This window comes from Danio rerio, chromosome 20, assembly GCF_049306965.1.
Source record: "Danio rerio strain Tuebingen ecotype United States chromosome 20, GRCz12tu, whole genome shotgun sequence".
NCBI lineage: Eukaryota > Metazoa > Chordata > Actinopteri > Cypriniformes > Danionidae > Danio > Danio rerio.
The window spans coordinates 22,015,088-22,035,780 of NC_133195.1; the positions used below are offsets into that span (position 1 = coordinate 22,015,088).

The 20,693-nt window shown below is 33.6% G+C and overlaps 1 protein-coding gene across 2 annotated transcripts; it reads left to right on the forward strand.

Annotated features, from left to right (window-relative positions):
- Positions 1-1,385: 1,385 nt before the first annotated feature.
- nme6 (NME/NM23 nucleoside diphosphate kinase 6) lies at positions 1,386-20,241 on the forward strand. Of its 2 annotated transcripts, none has more exons than XM_021468514.3 (5): positions 1,386-1,553; positions 11,179-11,278; positions 11,691-11,730; positions 18,551-18,711; positions 19,859-20,232. In XM_021468514.3, the coding sequence occupies exons 1-5, from the start codon at positions 1,515-1,517 to the stop codon at positions 20,005-20,007; spliced, it is 489 nt and encodes a 162-aa protein (XP_021324189.1). In that variant the 5' UTR covers positions 1,386-1,514; the 3' UTR covers positions 20,008-20,232. The 2 variants fall into 2 exon arrangements, with proteins under 2 accessions (XP_021324189.1, NP_571672.2); NM_131597.2 differs by lacking the exon at positions 1,386-1,553 and adding an exon at positions 7,053-7,527 and having other exon boundaries at positions 19,859-20,241.
- Positions 20,242-20,693: the final 452 nt, after the last annotated feature.

The following is a 20,693-nucleotide window of genomic DNA, read 5'->3' on the forward strand; positions in this document are numbered from 1 at the left end:
ATATGAACTTACCTTTAAATGACTTTTCACCTTTACCTTTATATATAAATATGTTTAATGTGGAATTTACACAATAAATCTATTTTCATCATCAAATAACTGATCTAAATGTCAGTATAGACCAGGGGTGCCCAAACCTTTTCTCATGAAGGGCCAAAATCCAAGCGTGATTGAGAGCTGTGAGCTGAAAGTAAATCTAGCAAACTGTAAAACAATATAGTTATATAATTATAATATAATTTCCTAATTTATTTAATAATATTTGTAATTCAAATTTTTCATATTTTTTCATATTTACCACTTATCATATCAACCACTTTCTAATTTTTAAAAAATCCATATATTTTTATGAACTTATTACAATAAAGCCATTAAAAAACATTTTAAAAATAGTTCAATGTCGAATACTCTTTAGTCATGCTCAACTGCCTTTGCCTTGATTTGCATGCTGTTGTATTCTACTTTGTCCCATATTTGTTAAGTGACAACATGTACCTCTTTTTTTATCTATTTAATTTACAACATTTAATTGAAACATTTAATTTCAGTTTGCTTTTTTGTCGCTCAACAATAAAACAAACAAACAAATGATTACATTAAAATGGAAATGAGAATCTCTGTTAAAGGCGTTCCCCAACCCTTCCTAATCATATTCCCTCTGGCAGGCCAAATCTAAGGATTCAAAAGGGCCAACTTTGGCCCGCAGACCATAGTTTGGGCATCTCTGGTAGACACTCCTCATGTTCGATATAGTAGATTATCATAAATAAAAGATTTAATGACTAATCACTCATAAACCTGAAAGATCATTTGTTCAGTATCAAAATGTATACTTATGTTAACTGAAAAACAGACATGATGATGATATGCAGGGACATTTTTAGACCAACAGGCATAATAAGCATACTTTTGTTTAAAGTAAAAATTGGATTGCTGAAATTCTTGCAATTTTCCCAGAGATGGCTTGCGGCTAAAAACGTGCTGGATAAGTTGGCGGTTCATTCCGCTGTGGTGACCCCGGATTAATAAAGGGACTAAGTCGAAAAGAAAATGAATGAATGAATGAATGAAATTCTTGTAATATTTAAGTAATTAAAGTGATCAACAAAGAATGAAAATGCTGAAAAAATGTATCCAACAATATTGTTGCAAACGTATCAGATCTATTTTTCTTCTTTGAAAGTCAATGGAGTCAAACGCTGCTTTGGACCACACTGAATTACACTGTAAAAGCAAGGACAAACAGCACTGAAATATTAAACAGAATACCATCCGCACAGAATGTCTTTCATTTTACAGAAGAAAGAGCCAGGTTTGGAATGAAATCAATGTAAATATATCATACACGTGACCTATATATGACTGAGAAGATCGTGTCTAATGTGAAAGACATTTAAAAGTGTTGTCCTTCCTGAGGTATGACAGTTGCTGGCGCTGAGGTTGACACAGCTGTCTGGGAGAGTCTGCTGCTGCTCTCGCAACGATGGGAATAGAAAAGGTCAGAGGACACTCGCATGTCAGTTGATGTCAAAACAGGTGCGAGCAAATCAGAGGTAAACAGCTTATTCCATGCCACACAAACATGCTGAAAATGACTCTGAGTAATTTGAATTTCTTGGCTGTCAATTTACCTTTATTATTGTACCTGCGGGAGGACAATTTCTTTGATTTGCCGTGAAAGTAAAGTACAGTTTTGAAAGTAAAGTACAGTTTAACATCTCTCGTTGGGTACAATTTTTGTTTTCCGATACCTGTGCCAATTCGATAAAATGGTACCAGTGCCAAACCTCCGGTGGCAAGGAGAGTTTCATGTGTTGCAGTTTAAAGAAAACACATTTACAAAAAACTGCCAGCAAATTCAGAAAAGGTCCTCATTGGTTTTACAGAATACATGTTGCAAATCCTCACAACAGAAACACATTTAAAAAAACATGCTGAATGTTCTCACAAAGCAAACAAATTATAAGTTATGAAGGTCACACTTTATTTTTATAGTCCGTTTGTTGAATTTAAGTTACATTGCATCTACATGCCAACTAATTCTCATTAGATTTACTGTTAGACTGTTAGGTTGGGGTTAGGGTTATTATAAGTTGACATGTTTGCAAAGTTTCTTATAGTCAGTTAAATGTCTGTTAAATATCTGTATCAACAAATATTAAGCAGACAGTCTACTAATACTCAATTGGACTATCAAAATAAAGTGTTACCGTTATAAATTATAACTTTACTGCAAAATAGCACAGAACACAATGGAAATGTTTCAAGGGAACTCTAGAAGGGGACGAACACTGATATTTAGGATATGGTTATTTGCTGCATGTTAAGCTCTCTCTCAGCCACAGAAGAAAAGAGTGCCTAAATAATACTTTTGTAAAAGCCACAAAAACATAGATGTATAAAGATATATACACTACATATCGCATACAGATCCTGAGAATGCTTCAATAGCGCAGCCATATTTGTACAGTGCTCACAGGACAAATGTCATTAATCTGCACTTATTCAAGACTAAAGCCAATGTGAAGATGCTGGACTTTTGCACTGCGTATACGGGTGTAGTAATGACCAAACAAAGAAAAATAAGCACAGAGGCAGAACATTTCATAGGATTAAGTTTTTTTAACGTTTTTCTATGTTTTGAACTTTTGTGCGAAACAAGTATTGATGATAATAAAGTATCTTACTGCACTGACCACAAGGCAAAGTAGCACCAACTCGCACTTAATTCTACTTCTAGCTTATGCTAGTTTTGTTGAATAAAATCAGCAAACAATGTAAATGAAGTATGACAAAAAAATGCTGCTGTGCTAGAAACTTGTATTATTGTCATCTAAGTGAATAACGGCTAGTTTTTGAAGTAACTTAAAATGATGCCTGATGACATAACAGTGCCTGCGGCTCAGTGTGCACACGTTTACCCTAAATTATTGAATATTACAAATATAATATATGATTTAGATTAGAAAGGTGGATATGCACATTGAGGCACAGGGATATCGATGGTTCACACAAGTCATTTATAACAGAGATCGCATCACTCCCTCTGTTAGAATGAGAAGTGAAAGCAGGAGGAGAGGGGGTGTGTTTCAGGAAATGGATTAGATCAAATTTAACAGTCAGGGAGGATAATACATTTTCAGGCACACAAACACACGCTCTTTGTCGGCAATGGCCATGCGGTCACATATCCATCCATGTAGAAAAGTGATGTACAATTATAATTTTCAGAATTTAATAAAATATTTGCCTATTGACTACCAGAAAAACTTTTGATCATAGATATACATGTATAAATGTTTATATGGCTCCGGATGGCCAGTCCTCCACTACAGGGGTTCCCAAACTTTTCAGCCCGCAACCCCAATGTCAATGACTCGCAACCCCCAATATCCTCTGAGGTATTTATAAATATAAAAACTTTGCAAGCAACGGAGCACACACACACACACACACACACACACACACACACACACACACACACACACACACACACACACACACACACACACACACACACACACACACACACACACACACACACACACACACACACACACACACACACACACCAATAGGCCCAAGTCTATTCTTAATTTTTTTTTATATGTGTGAGTGCTGTAAAAATGCCATAAAGTTTAACCTGGTTCTATAAACTCAATCTGCTGTATCTGATGCTAATGCTGTGTCTTTAATATAATGCAATCACCCCAAGGGTCGCAAAAAAATCCAAAAGCTGTAACTATAAACTACTATTTTATCCTCAGTAAGTTATGGATAAATAAGGTAATTCTAATGGTTTAATAAAAGTTATTAGATTTTTGGAAGTCACCAAGTGACCCCCCTCCATTGTCCTGCAATCCCCGAAGGGTCCCGATCCCCACTTTGGGAACCATTGCTTCACTATACCTTGGTCCCACATTCATTTTAAAGAAGAGCTACTAAAATGGCAGCTCTATTGACACATTCCTTCCAATAGACAACAACAGCGTAGGCGACATCTAATGTAAATATCTATGCCACAAAGATGACTCTCCTTATATACTGCTTTAAGTTTTTTGTGACAATAGGCAAATGTGCGATATGTAATATTATTGATTTTTTTGAGTGTTGCATAATGAGTTTTTTTTACAATATAACTAAAAATCTGGATATTTTATGATTTTTAAAAATTATTATAATTTAATTTATTTATTTTTTCAATTTATCTAAAGATCATACTAAAAACAAACAAACAGGTAATAAATATTTTTCTGAGCTAATTGAAACAAAATCAAAAACAAAACAATCATTAAAACACCAAGAATGACTAAAAACCTTGTGGTGGAAAATTGTATTCTTATTGGCTGTTGTCCTTTTCATCTTTTGCCATCGGTATTTATTTTCAGCTCTAGGTTCACCAAACAACACCTACTGGAGAGGTGAGGATGAAGATAGTAAAGGCCCCAACTGATTGGTTAGATTTGGACAAACAACCTATGCAATGATTATCACAATGATAATGTTTCAATATATTGTTCAGCCCATATAGTTTGAATTACGAGGACACATGGCAGGTCCTCATGAACCACTTCAACCTTGTAATATTTAGGTCATACCCTTGTCATTAAACAAATATGTGTCCAACACATCACCAAAACCAGTAAACACACACTTGATTACTCTGACTAGCCTTTATTTGCATTTTTCAGTCTTGTGTCAGCTAAAGCATTAGTTATGGGGTATATGCACACGGATATTTAATTTCAGTCAGCCAGCCCCAGGGATTCTGGTTAATTGTCATCCCATACAAAATTGCCTCGTTTAAGATCTGATTTCTTTAAAAAAAACAGCAATCACTGCCTGGCTGAAATACGATATAAAGTGGGTCTCAGATTAAACAAGAAGCACTGCATTGAATTCTATTTTTCCGCGCTACGTCTTTAAAATATGGACATTAATTTTACTCCAGTATTTCAATGGAATTTCTGTGCCGACCTGCGGCTAATTACAGTGTCTGTGTTTAAACGTTTTTTTTTAACTATCACTTTTTACACTTTAACAACAAAATAGATGGTCAAGTCTATTTAACTGATTATATTTGAATTACATTACAACATCCATGCTGTAAAAGGAACCTAATGAATTTGAAAATAGTCACATAAAGCTCTCACCAGAAGTTCATCATTGGCTGAAAAACACTAGATGTGCATATAGCCCATTGGAGGCTAGATATTATTAAACAGCAGACCAAATGGTCATATGGCAGGAAATGCACCTTTGACCTTATCTGGTCACTCCTTGAAGACCTACATGAAACAGGCAAGGTGTCAGAGTAGGAGATGCGTTGGTTCAACTGGTGTCAGCAATCACACACTGAGCGGGGGAGGCCAGTGAATGAGCATTGGTGGTCAGGGTAAGATTGGGGTGACTAGGTCAAATCTGGCACGGTTACGTCAAATGACCAGTGAGTGAACAAAGCATAATAGGTGTGGGAAACAAAGAATTCTACATCGAAGCCTACTGAAGCCATGATGTGCGACAAATAAGTAGTGATTGTCACTTCAGTGATAAGATATAGTCTTTCACAATCTGTCATCAGTTGGTGTGGATTTGTTTTTATTTTGTCCATGCATCATGGTTCTTTAATCATTTTTTATTTTATTTTATTTTGGGGCAAAAAAATGATGTATGGGGTGTCAGAATAAACTGTTAACGTGAAGGTGCACATGAATTATAGGTACATATTTCATTATATATTCATTGAGCTTAATTTTCTTTAAATAACTTATTCTTTAAAACATCAACTTTCCTAAATCATTTAATAAACTTTCTTTTAAATCAAGAGACCACAAAAGAGTGCCAGGGGTTATGTGTAATTGCATGTGGGAAAAAATCCTATGACAACTTTTAAAGTAAATAAAAATAGTTATAATGTTACAATTATTTAAATACAAATAAAATTAAAACAAACAATCAAGCATTTTATTTATGCATCCATTTATCTAAAAAATCATGAAAAACAGACACAAAATACTAAGTAATAAAGTAACTAAAATAATTAGTAATAAATAAATATACAATATCAAAACAAATCTTTAAAATAGATCAATAATAATGTTGGCGCTAATTGCCTAGTGGTTAGTGCGTCGCGGTGCTCGCGGCGAATTGAGTTTGATTCCTGGCTCAAGGTCCATTGCCGATCCTTCCTCTCTCTCTGCTCCCCATACTTTCCTGTCTGTAAATCTCCACTGTTCTGTCATTAAAGATGAAACCCCTAAAAATAATTATAAAAAAAATATTTAATAAAATAGATTAACAATAAATAGATTAAAACTAAATTTAACTCAAATTTTAAATTAACCATACAAATATACATTTTAAAAACTAAAAAGTTGCTAAAAACAGTGATAACAACTAAATATTTTTCATAATATTTAGACCCCTTAATAATACCTTTCATATAATAAATTATGTCTTTAAGCAAAAACAACAACAACTACAAATACATTGACTAGATTGATCATACGTGACAGCCCGTGGCCTCTTGTTTTAAACCAGTTAAATTCGTGACTGCTCTGCTTTAAATGGCATGATCAATGATGTGAAGTCCGCCTACAGGTTAAAGACTGTAGAAATATCTATATGGGTTTTTCTAAATGTCATCTTATTCAAAGTATCTTTATAAAATGTCCCCTAAGCTATATAGGAGGGACTGGGGAAATTTTTTTTCACATTTAACATTCACCTATTTTTGATATTCAATTTAATCTTCCCATCTTGCCAGAATATTGTTATTACATTACTGCATGAAACATAAAATCTTTTATAGGACCAAAACAAAGAATGGTAGTATGCATTAATAAATCCCTGAAAGAAATTAGCCTAACTTCTTTACCACAAAAAAAAAAAAAATAAATAAATAAAAACACTTACCATAGTTTAAACAAATTTTATTTTAATAGTAAAAACTAAATACAATAAAATACAGTTACCACAATACAATTTCAGGCATTGCGATAGTTATTTAGTAGATATCTTATGTTAATTTTGACAGCAGAGTAGCTGAATTTCTTTTACTGGAGCTGCGCACTCTTTTACTTCCTGTTTACAACCGGGCAAAATGGCGGCGCCCATGCGAATGGCACCACGGAGCATGTACAATTCCTAAAACGAACGCTATATTTTCTTGAAAAATAAGTTTGAACACATAATTTAAAACTTTACATGATCCATCAAGAGTTTTCTGGGGGTTGCATGCGTAGGCTAACGTTACACAGCCCTGACTCTTATTTGTTTCTACCACGCTCTGCAGTGGACGGCAGAATGTTCTTGCTCGCTTGTGTGTTTATATCTGCTCGTTAGAGTGTACATGAACAGCGGATTAAACCGGAGACGAGACACTGGGCAATATAAGTCGATTAATGCTGTTAGTAGTGTTGAAATCATTAAACTGAAGCTCTGGCAGGCATGCGGTGTGTGAAGGCGCTTCAGCTCACCCTTGCGGTCATCAAACCAGATGCTATGGCTCATCCGCTCATACTGGAGGTGAGACGATGATGATGATTACACTGCACTGCACCTGTTATTATCAACACCTGTCTGATTACATACACATATGAAGAAAAGTCAATGGCAGCAGACCATATGGAGTCAACATTTTTAATGTGCGAACACTTTTTTTTGTCGAGTCTCTCTTATATCATATATTGACATCGAGACCAGAACCAGTTTTTACTGCAGAATGAGTATATTTTCCACAAGCAGTTGTTTTGGATTTCAAGGTTTTGTAGCAACTGTTTTTATTATTCCTTTAGTAATTTTTGTAGAATTTTCAAATTAGCAATTACATTGTAGCTGCTACATTGTAATAGGTCATGATTTCAATGATAAAAAAAAGGTAACCTGGTTAACAGTAAGCTTACTTTATGTATATAAATTCGAAATTAATTAGGAGTTTAAAAATATAAGAATAACTGTAAATTTACCTTCTCAGATTATCCTTCATGATGCTTCACTTTTTATGTTTTTTGTTGACTTTAGGTTTCGTTTAAGTTTTTTCTCCCATATTCCACTTTTTTCCCCATTGCCATTATGATGTTTTGTAGATGTGTGGAGGACACAGATTGCCTTCTAAATATGAGGATATTTTATTTTATTTTTTTTGTTTGTGGAAAAAGTTGTTTGAGCATTGGTTCATTATATGACTTTATCATCTCCATATGCTTATAGTTGTGTAACAAAGGATATATGTTCTTAGTACATCAAAACATTATCATATTAACACTATAAATTATTAACACTATAAATTAAAGAAATATAATAGTAAAAATGAAACATTTATTTTACGGTTTGTATCATACTTTAATGGTAAAACACTGCAAACCAACGCTGCTTTTAATTAATTAATTTGTCAAAGATTTATTTTTGGCCTTTTTGGCTTTATTAAGTGGATGGGATAGTAATGAGACAGGAAGCATAGAGTGAGAGGGGTTAGGGACGGGAAATGTTCTCAAGCCGGGATTCATACTCGGGATGCCCTGAAGTGCTACTGCACCATATGTCAGTGTGATAACCACTAGGCTATTGTGTCGACCAGCGCTGCTTTTTTTTTTACGTAAATTAAGATTTTTTTTTTTACAGTGTAATATATTTTCCATACTAGTATAATCAATTCCAGCATTATGGATATGATTTGCAGTAAAAGCTTAAAACATAAAACCCAGTAAAATATATGTTAACATTATATTAAAACATCTGTTTATATTTTCCAAAACTACTAATCACAGGGTTATGGGATCACAAAAGTTTCAATCTGCAAACCTTTTTTATATTTTAAATGAGAACAATAAACATGCGTTTTGGATTTGACCAAAAAAGTCTGTGAACTTACAGTTTACAACATACGTTGAAATTCTGTGTATCAAATTACACAGCTCAAAAGGAACAATGATAATCAAAATGATAAGAGTAGGCTCACTATCGAAAAAAACACGATTGATTTTATTTTATTTGACAATTTTGTGTTTATGAGGATAAAGCGTTGTTATGGATGTGACGTCTTTCTATTGTGGATGTGACAGATATGAAATTTGCACTTATGTGACTTCGGTAAATTAAATATAAATGTTTGAAAACATTGACAGAGACATTTTTAAGTATATGTGTTGTACTATAGAATACTTGCTTACACAAAAAGCCAGTTTCGCTGTTTTGGTGAAAACCTTTTTCGCGGCAAGGTTTACATTTGGAATTGCTCTACTACTGGTAATTATTCATTCCCTACCAGTACTTTATTATGACATGTACTTGATCAGCCATTAATGCTACAACATGTCTAATAGATAGGATTGTTTTTTCTGAAATGTTACTGGTAAGATTTTTGTTTTACTCATTAGATTTGTATTTGAACTCTGCTGTGGCTACTCACATTATAACATAACATTATAACATAATGTGAGTACTACATGAGTATAAAACAGTTTACTCATCATTAACTTGTCCTCTTGTGGTCTGAAAACTTTTTGAGTTTTTTTTTCTTCTTCTGTTGAACAAAAAACAGATATTTTGAGTTCAGATGAGCACTTCTCAAAAAAGCAGATATCTTGAAGAAATGGAAACCAATAACTATTGACGTCAATTGTAGAAAAAGGAAAATGATATGGAAGTCAGTGGATACTGGTTTCAGCCATTCTTCCAAATATTCTCTGTGGCATTAAAAAGAAAAAAAGATACTCAGCAGGTTTGGATGGAACAAATGAAAGGAGGAGAGTAAAGGATGCCATTTCTTTTTGGGGGGTAAATCTCTATGAAGTCAGCGTGAAATTAAAATGTACAATGTTTATTTTGCCAGCTCACATAGTTATTCTTAAAGTGAATAATTTACTGTGTGCAGATTGTTTTGGTAATCTTTAATTAAAATCTGACCATTTGCTTTCATCTTTGGAGTGGCAGTCTTTTTGTTGACGTCAACCTACGTCAACCTGGCAACTGTATATCACTATCTTTAACCACTCCCCTCCTACTGCTAGTTTACTATGAGAGAGTGATGCACAAAAAAGCCTCTCCCCCATTCACCATTCAAATTTAATGGGCTTTATGCACACAGACTTTTAATTTCAGCCGTCCAGCCTCATCGTTTCTGGTGAACTGTCCTTCCATTATAAAATTGCCACGATTTCTTAAAAAAAAAAAAAAAAAAAAAAAAAAAAATATATATATATATATATATATATATATATATATATATATATATATATATATATATATATATATATATATATATATATTATAAGATATAAAGTGGGTCTCAGACTGCATAAGAAGCACTGTAGTAAATTCAATTTCCCCCTCCATGTATTTAAAATATGACAGTTTATTTTACTCTAGTGTTTTCAATGGAGTTTCTGCGCCTGCCTGCTGATCCTGATGGCACTAGTGGTTACATGGTCTTTCATTTTGTTGTACACTTGAACAACTGAAGTGAATGCTGAAGTCTAATAAACTGAATGTACTGTAATTTACAACATTGATGCTTATGAAATTGAAAATAGTCACATTAAGCTTTCACCGGAAGTTTATCATCGGCTGAAAAACACTAGCTGTGCATATAGCCTGTTAGAAATACATCAACATACTGACACAAAAGTCTCAGAAACTTCCAACTCACGCCGACTTTAACACTTACTGTAACACTTGATAAACAGCAGCATTCTCTCCTAAGCTCATTTTGATAGCTTTTAAAGGGCAAAATTCTAAGTCAGAGGAGAATTAAAGCTACATAATCGTTTGTCTTTACTAATAAACCGAGCAAAAGTCTCACCAGATTTAATTTCCGCTCTCCGATACTTCAAAGAGATAAAGGTGTCTTTAATTAGCAACAATTTCCTCCGATGCATTGTGGTTTTAAAAAACTGAAGAACTGATTTAATTCACACCAGCATATTTTAAATGAATTGTTTGTGTAATTATTTGGAGTGAGACGTGCTTTCATCACTCAGCCTTTACTCTCCTTCTTCTGGGAGATTAAAACACTTAATTAACTCTTTTTTCTTTTTTTATGATCCTTGTTGATGGAAAAGATTAAATAAAAATTTCTATAAGCTTCCATTAGCATGTAGTGACTCATTTATTACAGACAGTGATTTCAGCTTTATGTATATGCAACGTGCTCCAATATATTATTGCTTTTAATTTCAGGCTCTTCATCAGAAGATTCTGGAAAACTTCATTATAATTAGAAAGAAAGATCTGATATGGCGAAAAGCTGATTCGGAAATGTTTTATGCTGAACATTCAGGTAAAAACTGACTTCTTTATTTTATGAAACACTGGATGAATGAAAACGCTGTGTGTTTGTATGAGACTGAATGGTGAAGCACATGCGTGGGTGGTTGTCTGTGTGGTGCGTGATTTTAACAGCATGACTCATAGTAAAAGGCTTCACACAACCTGCAGATATAATGTAGAGAGAGCATGTGGAGAGTGAACATGTTAGTCAGTCTCAGCTTATCTAGTCCTGCATCCAAAGAAAAGCAGCTGCCTCACATTCAGATGTCTGAGTAATATATGCAAACGAGCCTTTTCAGATCACGTTAACAGATTGCAGAAGAAATCTGTGAAATAAAACAAATCAACCTTGTTAATAATGATAAACTGATTCAATAAACAGTGTTTTTTTTATTATTATAATCCCTGTGTTTATTTTGCAGGACGTTTCTTCTTTCAAAGACTGGTTGAATTTATGTCGAGGTAAATTTAACTATTATTTCCTTGTTTAACTGTAAAGGTTTAACTGATAATACTTTGGAAATTTACATGTTTTTGTATACATACACACAATGTACATACACACACACATACATACATACGTATATGCTAATTTTGTGAAATATATGGAAATAAAATGAACAGAAAAGGTAATTATGAATTTTATTCTACATTTTACACTTATTGTTTCCTGTTAATTGTAAGGGAAAAGTCTAAATTTTGAGATTAACAAAATCACGGTTACCCTTTTCATTGTGAATTATCAACTCAGGATTATGAGATGAATTTAAAATTGTAAGATATAAATGTAATAAAATGAAAAAAACATGATATTATTAGATATAAATTCTGAATTGCTTTTGTTTATTTCTGACGTTTTGGCTTTTTTTTGGTCAGAATTCGATCGATACAAACTTGCAGTTCTCAAAAAAATGAGATTCAAAAAAGTCTTTTTCCCCAATTTAGAGAAATACACTTGTAATTTTGACTTTATAACAAGTCAAAAATTAAAATATAAATTTTGTATTTCAGAACAATTATCAGAAAGTTTATATTTTACATTTCTGCTTTTCAATAGTCTGTTTGTATTTTGCTTTTCAGACTTTTCTCAGAAATAAGAAGTATAAAGATAATAATTAAGTTTGTTAACAATTTATAATTACACACTATAAACCATTTATTAAGCATTAGCAAAAAGTGAATTCATTATCTGTTAAGCATTATCTCTACATTAATAAACATTAGTAAGCAGTTTATAACTGCAGCTACAAACACTTTATTCTTGACTTATAAGCACATGTGTAACGTGCTTGATAATTATGTTTTTATATTTAAGGATTAATTTTTCATTACTAATTAAAGTATTGCATTATTTACAAACCAATAATTTAAGATTAGTTGGTGGTTTTTAAAGATTATTCAGAAAATGTAGGTAAATGAATAGTTAACTATTTAAATTAATATTGATAATTCTTATTAATCAGGCATATACTAATAGTTGATTTGTTAGTTAATAAATGTTTTATTAACTCAACTTCATCCAGACAATTAAAGGCTCAGCTAAATTTTAAACAGGAAAAAAAAAACAGGAAAAAAAACAGAAAATAAACGACTTGATTAATTTCTATTTATTTGAAGAAACACAAAAGAAACTGTATCAAATGAAAATAAATCTTTGCAACCTTATCTAAAATAAAATGACTATGCAGTATTATGATACTAAATAACGTTAAAATGTTTCATCCTATAATATTGTTAAATTATTATATTGTTTTTTTTATCCAATTTTATGTTATATTTTGAGACTTCTGTTATTCATCAGTTTGAAGTTTACAGTAATTGTATTTTTTAGATAAGATTGCAAAGAGTATTTTTTATTTGAGAACAACGGAGGGGTGCAGTGGGTAGTGCTGCCGCCTCACAGCAAGAAGGTCGCTGGTTCGAGCCATGGCCGAGTCAGTTGACATTTCTGTGTGGAGTTTGCATGTTCTCTCCACATTTACGTGGGTTTCCTCCAGGTGCTCAGAGTTTTCCCCACAGTCCAAAGACATGCGGTACAGATGAACTGGGTAGGCTAAATTGTCCGTTGTGTATGGATGTTTTTTCTGAGATGGGTTGCAGCTGGAAGGGCATCCGCTGCCTAAAACATGTGCTGGATAAGTTGGCGGTTACTTTCGCTGTGGCGACCCCTTATTAATTAAAGGACTAAGCTGAAAAGAAAATGAATTAATGAATTAATTTTTTATTTGATACTGAGCCTTTAATTTTCTTTTATAAGGCATTTACGAAGCATATTGTCCTCACTTTAGATTAGGTCACAAAACTGGATGAAGTTAAAAAAGCATTTATTAACATATATAATAACAATTAGTAAAAGGCTGAATAATAAGATATATAAACATCGATTTCAATAGTTTATTAATCACTTACTAACTCAATTTGAATGATCTTAAAAACCACAAACTACTCTAAAATATGAATGATTTGTAAATAATGCAATACTTCATTTTGTAATGAAAAATCTATCAGTCACAAATTATGAAAATACAATCATTGAGCACGTTACACATGTGCTTATGAGTCAAGAATAGAGCATTTGTATCTGCAGTTATAAACTGCTTACTAACGTCTATTAATGTAGAGTTAATGCTTAACAAATAATGAATTCACCATATGCCTAATAAATGATTCATAGTGTGTAGTTATTATAGTGATACCGAAAGTTTTTATTATGTTTGTATGTATCACTTTATACATGCGTATACGTGGATACGCTGATTAATTAATTGGAAGCTACAAGTTAAATAATGGCCACTAACAGAAAAAGAATATTCTTGATTTATGGTATTCACTGATATAGCATTCATGGATCTTTGGACTTATGTATATAGTGATTGCTTCTCTGATTGCTCCTTTGTGACAATTATTAATAAAAAAAAACTGTTAAATAGTACAGTATGCACAACCTATGGATCCAGACATCGGTTGTTTTACATTAAAATATTCAGTAAATAGTAACATTTTTTTTAAATAAATTTTGTTTTATTTCATTCATTTATTTGCACATGTATTCAGACTTAAGTGTTCTTTATGCTGTTATATAAAGTACATTTTGTTACCATTTCATCTTTTTTATGAAGAGTTTACTGGTAAAACGTGTTCACATTACTGAGTAGAAGAACAACTGATGTGGAAATGTTTAAAATTGTATGTTATTTAACAGAACATGCATTTATGAAGGTTAAAGGTTAACCGCTTGTAGTTCACAAGCACTTTTCAGAGGTTTTCAGAAATTAATTGCCTCAAATCATTATCAAACATTCATAGGAAAGAATGGATCTTCTTTTAGTGGATTTTTGAGGTCAGCAAGTTTGGGGACAGCAACATTTTGAAAGGAGTGAACAATTCAGACCGCAAAGATGGATTCAGTTGATTGATAGCAACACTAAAGGTTTATGTTACAAAATATTTCATGGACAATTATGAACCAATAAATGAAGAACCAGTGGTGGTCAGACAGGAAGAATTAGCTTTTTATTAGATTTATAACTGTAATACAGGTATGTTCCAAAAATTAGAATATCGAGGGAAAGTCCATTTATTTTTAATAATTTGTTTCAAAAAGTGAAACGTGTGAGTTATATCAGTTGACTACACACAAATTGAAAGATTTAAAGCCTTAATTTGTTTCAATTTTAATGATTATGGATTAAAGATGAAAAAAAATCCAGTATTTCACAAAATTAGAATATTTCATGTGACCTTTAGAAAGGGATCTTAAACTCGTGTTGACCTTCTAAAAAGTGAGTTAATGTACTGTATTATGTCCTCAGTACTTTGTTGGGCCTCTTTTAGCACTAAGTACAGCATCAAGGCATGGAGGCAATCATCTTTTGACACAGTTGAGGTGGAGGTAGTCCAAGTTGCTTTGATATTGGCTTTCACCTCGTCTGCATTTTGGGGTCTCTGTTCCCTCATCTTTATCCAATAGCTCATAGATTTTCAAAGGGGTCAGGGTCAGGTGAGTTTCATGGCCAATTAAGAACAGGGTACTGGTAGCTTTTGCACTGTGTGCAGGCTCCAAATCCTGCTGGAAAATACAATCATAAAAAATCCAAAAAGCTTGTTGGCAGCAGGAAGCATAAAGTACTCAAAAACATCCTGGTATAAAGCTGCATTGACTGTGGACTTGATAAAAGGGCCCACACCAGCATATGACATGGCTCTCCTAACTATCCCTGACTATGGAAATTTCCAACGCAATCTCATGGCAATTCCTAACTGTTTGATGTAGTGGCTAATTCCTATGAGCTTGAACGTTCTAATTCGTAATTTGTAAGATTTGCTCATCAATGATGGTTGGGGTTAGGTGCCATGCCTCCTTTTTAAAATTGTAGATTTTCGTACGACTGAACTCGTATGAATTCGTATGAATTAGCCACTAAACTGACAGAACGTATAATACTTACATTTCCTTGTGAGATCAGCCTGGAAATTTCACACTAGCAGCTTGACTTTTGTGTCTTTCCGCTCTTCCTCCAGACTCTAGGATCTTGATTTCCAAATGAAATACAAAATTTTGTTTTATCTGAGAAGAGAACTTGGGATCACTGCGTAACAAACCTTTACCTTTTCTCTTTAGCCCAGCACATTCGCTTCTAGCTTAGTTTTTGGTCCAGGAGTGGCTTGACAACTGCAGTTCTACAGCTGTAGCCCATGTCCTGCAGATGTCTGTATGTGGTGGTTCTTGATGCTCTGACACCAGACTCAGTCGCCCTTGCTTAACAATCCTCTCAAGGCTACGATCATACTTGTGCACCTTTTCCATCCACATTTTCCCCTTCCTCTCAACGCTCTATTAATATACTTAGATACTGCACTCTGAGAGCATCCAGCTTATTTTGCAATTGACTTTTGAGACCTTTCCTCCTTGAGGGTTCCATCTTTTGCACGACTGTCAAGTCAGCTGCCTTCCCTATGATTCTGAAGAATACTAAGCCAGACTGAGACAATTTTAAGGCTTTCCATGTATTAGCGGACTAGATTGAGACACAAGTACTCTACAATGTTGAAATGTGTCATAATATTCTAATTTTGTGAAATACTGGTTTTGTGATTTTTCATCTTTAATCCATAATCCATAAAATTGATACAAATGAAGACTTAAAATATATCACTTTGTGTAGTGAACTAATGGCCCGTTTCCACTGAGTGGTACGATACGGTTTGGTTTGGTACGCTTTTATGGACGTTTCCACTGTCAAAAGGCGTACCGTACCAAACCGTACCACTTTTTGGGCACCTTTTCAAAAGGGTACCAAAAGGTGGAGCTAGACGCACAGTGAACCAACGCTATTGGTTCACAGAGATACATCATTCGCTTGCGCAACAAGCCAGAATGAAAACAAAAAGCCCGCCATGTTTACAATACACACACAGCCGAGAGATTACAGCTGAATTATATATACATATAATAACGAGCCATGGTTGACCTGGCCTAAAACAAACCTTGTTGTCATCTTGATAAACAGCCACAAAGCCATGGAGTAGAGCAGAATCTACCCTGTGCCTCGTAGTTTTTTACAAGCCAGTCTGAAGCGCGAGCGTTTTCGCTTGGCTTGCGCTTGCATGTCTATATCTGAAATAACAAACTTCTTGAGCTGATGATAATAACGTGCGCTTGATTATTGACATGCTTTTGAAACCCGATCCTGTCAGACACTGACGAACGTGAGAGTGAAGCATGGAAAAATGGAGAAGCTGGAAAAAAAGGAGCACATTATTTCTTCAGCAAACGTAATGAAAAAAACTGCCTTGTTTTTTATTATCACCTTTTAGACTAATATGAACTGGGAATAATGGAACTACTCTCTAACAGAGGTTACATGTGCTGCTACAAGATTACAGACACCGATAAGAGGTTTTCACTGACTGTAGGCTTATATTTTGTGTTGTTTTGAACCTAAATAAGCACTATATGTCTGCTGTGTGTACTTTTTCTGTAGTTGGTAACATATCGGAGACTGTAAGGGGCTGTATGTGTTCATATATGTTCATTTATTTATTTAATATAATTGAAGACCTTACAGTAGGCTATTTCGAGCTGTCATTGATCTGCAGTTATAATCAAATCGTGTTCATAGAAAAGTTAGTTATAAAAAATTATACAGAAGTATTTATGTGTATAAAGCATCTGGTTTTTGAGAAGTGTATGTGAGCATCCTGTACAACTTTACTATTGACATTTCCTCGAGCGAGAATGATGTGGCTGAAACTTTGTCATACACCACGCCCACCAAAAGGGTACCCTTGGTAGTGGAATCGCAAGCCTGATAAAGGTGACCCGTACTGACCCGAACTGTATCGTACTGTACCAGTCAGTGGAAACAATCCATAATATAACACACAAGTTACGTTTTTTGAAACAAATTATTAAAATAAATGGACTTTCCCTCAATATTCCTATTTTTGGGAACACACCTTTATATGATGGATTTCTATTTGTGATAATTAGGGTTGATGTTTTAAATTCAGATGCACTTTGCACTTTTTTTGCACAACGCAAAAAAAAAAAAGCTAGCCTACTGTAGCATTAAAAAAAAACTATAGTAATTTAGATAAATAAATACTATAGTCTTTTAATCCACATAATAATAAAGTACTTTAAGTAATCTGTTGTCATAATTCTATTACTTTTATGGTAATACAACAACTATATTAAACAAATTACTCAATACTGGGTATATTATACTGCACTACACCATAGTTTACTGTAGTAAAGTATAATACAGCATTTAATAATGCTTATTAGTTCACTAATACTATAGTTTGCTCTCATTAACAAAGTGTTGTAAACAGTATAAAATATACAGTATACAATTAGTATTATAGTATTAATAGTAGTATTTACCATAACTGGGAATTCAATATGTTACGCCATCGGTCCTTTTGAAAGTAAAAATGAATGCAGGTATGATCTTTCATCTGTGGAGAAGGGACATCAGTGCTCAAAGACGGTGAAACGGATGTTTCCATGGCAGCCTGTCCTCCTCTGAACATGTCTTTGTCTATGAAAGATGAAACATTAGCCTGTGCTTATTTTAGTCTTCATTTAAAAAACAAGCAACTGATTATCCCCATAAGTTTCTATCCTTTTTGTGTGCCAGCAGAGCCATTAAGGCAGGTTTGAATGCACTATTGACGTCTTGTTGCAAATTATGTCACTCTTCTGTTTGGATTCAGTTCTGTTTTTCCATCTAGAAAAACACAGAGCTAATCACTTTAATTCTTATTTCCACAATAGCGGCCCAATGAGAGCGTACATCTTAGCCAGGGAAGACGCTATCACTCACTGGAGGACGATGATGGGGCCGACTAAAGTTTTTAGAGCCCGTTTCAGTTCTCCAGAGACGCTTCGGGGCAAGTATGGACTGACTGACACCAGAAACACCACTCATGGATCAGGTAGAGTAACACTGACCTGTTTTGATGATTTTCCAAACTGGATAGTTTAAAGCAGGGGTTTTCAACCTTTTTCACTTCAGGCCCACCTCCTTCTCAGAAATTTTTAAAAACTGATTATCTAGAGAAAATGCTTATTTTAAAGCTTTATTTATCAGCAAAACATTTCTTTTGCCTTGTATTAATATTTTTTTTCTACATAATTTTATAAAAAATAACTTGAAACATTGTATATATTTGTATCTATATTTCAATATAATATAAATATAATAATATATATTTTATATAAAAAAAACACAGACAGGTTCAAAGCTCCTAAATTCTTTACTTCAGTTATTCTTTACAACTGCAGAGTATTTAGGCCTTTTCTTCAGTAAGGAAACCTAACAGAAGATAACAGAAAACTGCTGCTGCGTTGAATTTGACTGACTTCTAATTATCTATTGATCTTTTATTCATATCTTTTAAAATAAACAACCTACAGTTACCCTAACCCTAAATTTAAGATACAGTAAAAACCCTCTAAATCTGTTGAAACACATGTGTCTGAAGCTGGTTTAGTTTGTAGGTGGACTTAGGACTTGGAGTACGCTGACAGGAACAGTGAACAGCTATTCACCACTTCTGAAACACCACAGAGTCTTGCTAGATCCTCATGTGCAGATGTGCATCAGTTAACACTCCCAGGATGTACAGTAATTTGGACAACTATGCAGATACCCTGATGAAGGCAGACTCCTGCCGAAGCGCGTAGGTTTTTAGAGATTTAGCCATGTGAATGAAGGCTTTTTAAATTTTTCACTTTTTTCGAGTGCCTTGGACTTATTCTTGTTGCTATGTTTAAATGTATCTTTAGTTAGTTTAACATGTAAATTGTGTATTTTGCCATTGATTTTTGGAAATGAGGCAACAGCCACAAGTAGACCGCTGAATATAAGTGTTTAATGGACATTTATAAATCACGTCATATCACTCAGCTCTTATGATAATTTTAGAAAACACTTTATAAAGCAATAATCTTTATAAAACACTTTATCCATTCTGTCGGATCCAAATCTTTTAAACTGTAACTTTGATTTTGTAAATTAAAGACTTCTTTCTTACTCAATCTAGACACTAATGCAGTATTATCTTTAATTCTTTCTTTCAGATTCCATTGAATCAGCCAAAAGAGAGATTTCATTTTTCTTCCCAGAATTCAGTGCAGAGGAGTGGATGATGAGGGAAGAACCACATTTTCGCTTGGGACACACTGAATATAATGAAGAGAGCCAGATTCATACTGTCAAGCACACATGAGGATCACTGGACTGATGGTATTTCTGCAGTGCTACATGATTGTGATTTTCACCACCTTTTCCTTCTGCTGCACTTGATGTTTTCTTTGCATCGCCATGTCACTCTATTGTAACTTACGACTTCTATCACAGCTCTGCCAACAGTTTTGTGTATATGCATATTTATGAACATATGTACTAGCATTGTAATAGGTGTAAAATAAAATGTAAATTTCCCCCAGCATAACAATATTTTTAAATATATTGATACATGTAGTGTCAATGGAAATAGGAACTGTAATTCTGTGTTCATTCGACATTTGATTTTGATTTCAACTTTGAAAATTTAGTACGCTACGCTATTCAATGACCAAATTCTCTTTATTTTTTCTTAAAACTAATTTAAAACCTTGAAAGTGATTACTTAAATTTTAAATGTTTTTTTACAGGGTTCCCATGGGCCATTTTTGAATGTCATAGATCTTTAAAAAATCTATTCCAAACAATGAAAATCAGAGAATTTTTAGATCTTTTTTATGGAAAATCTGGGTTTTTGTTTGCTGCTTTAAAGGTTTGATTACATTTATTGTTTCGTTTTACTTCGGCTTAGTCCCTTTATCAGGGATGACCACAGTGGAATGAACCGCCAACTTATCCAGCATATGTTTTACACAGCGGATACCCTTCCAGCTGCAACCCAGTACTGAG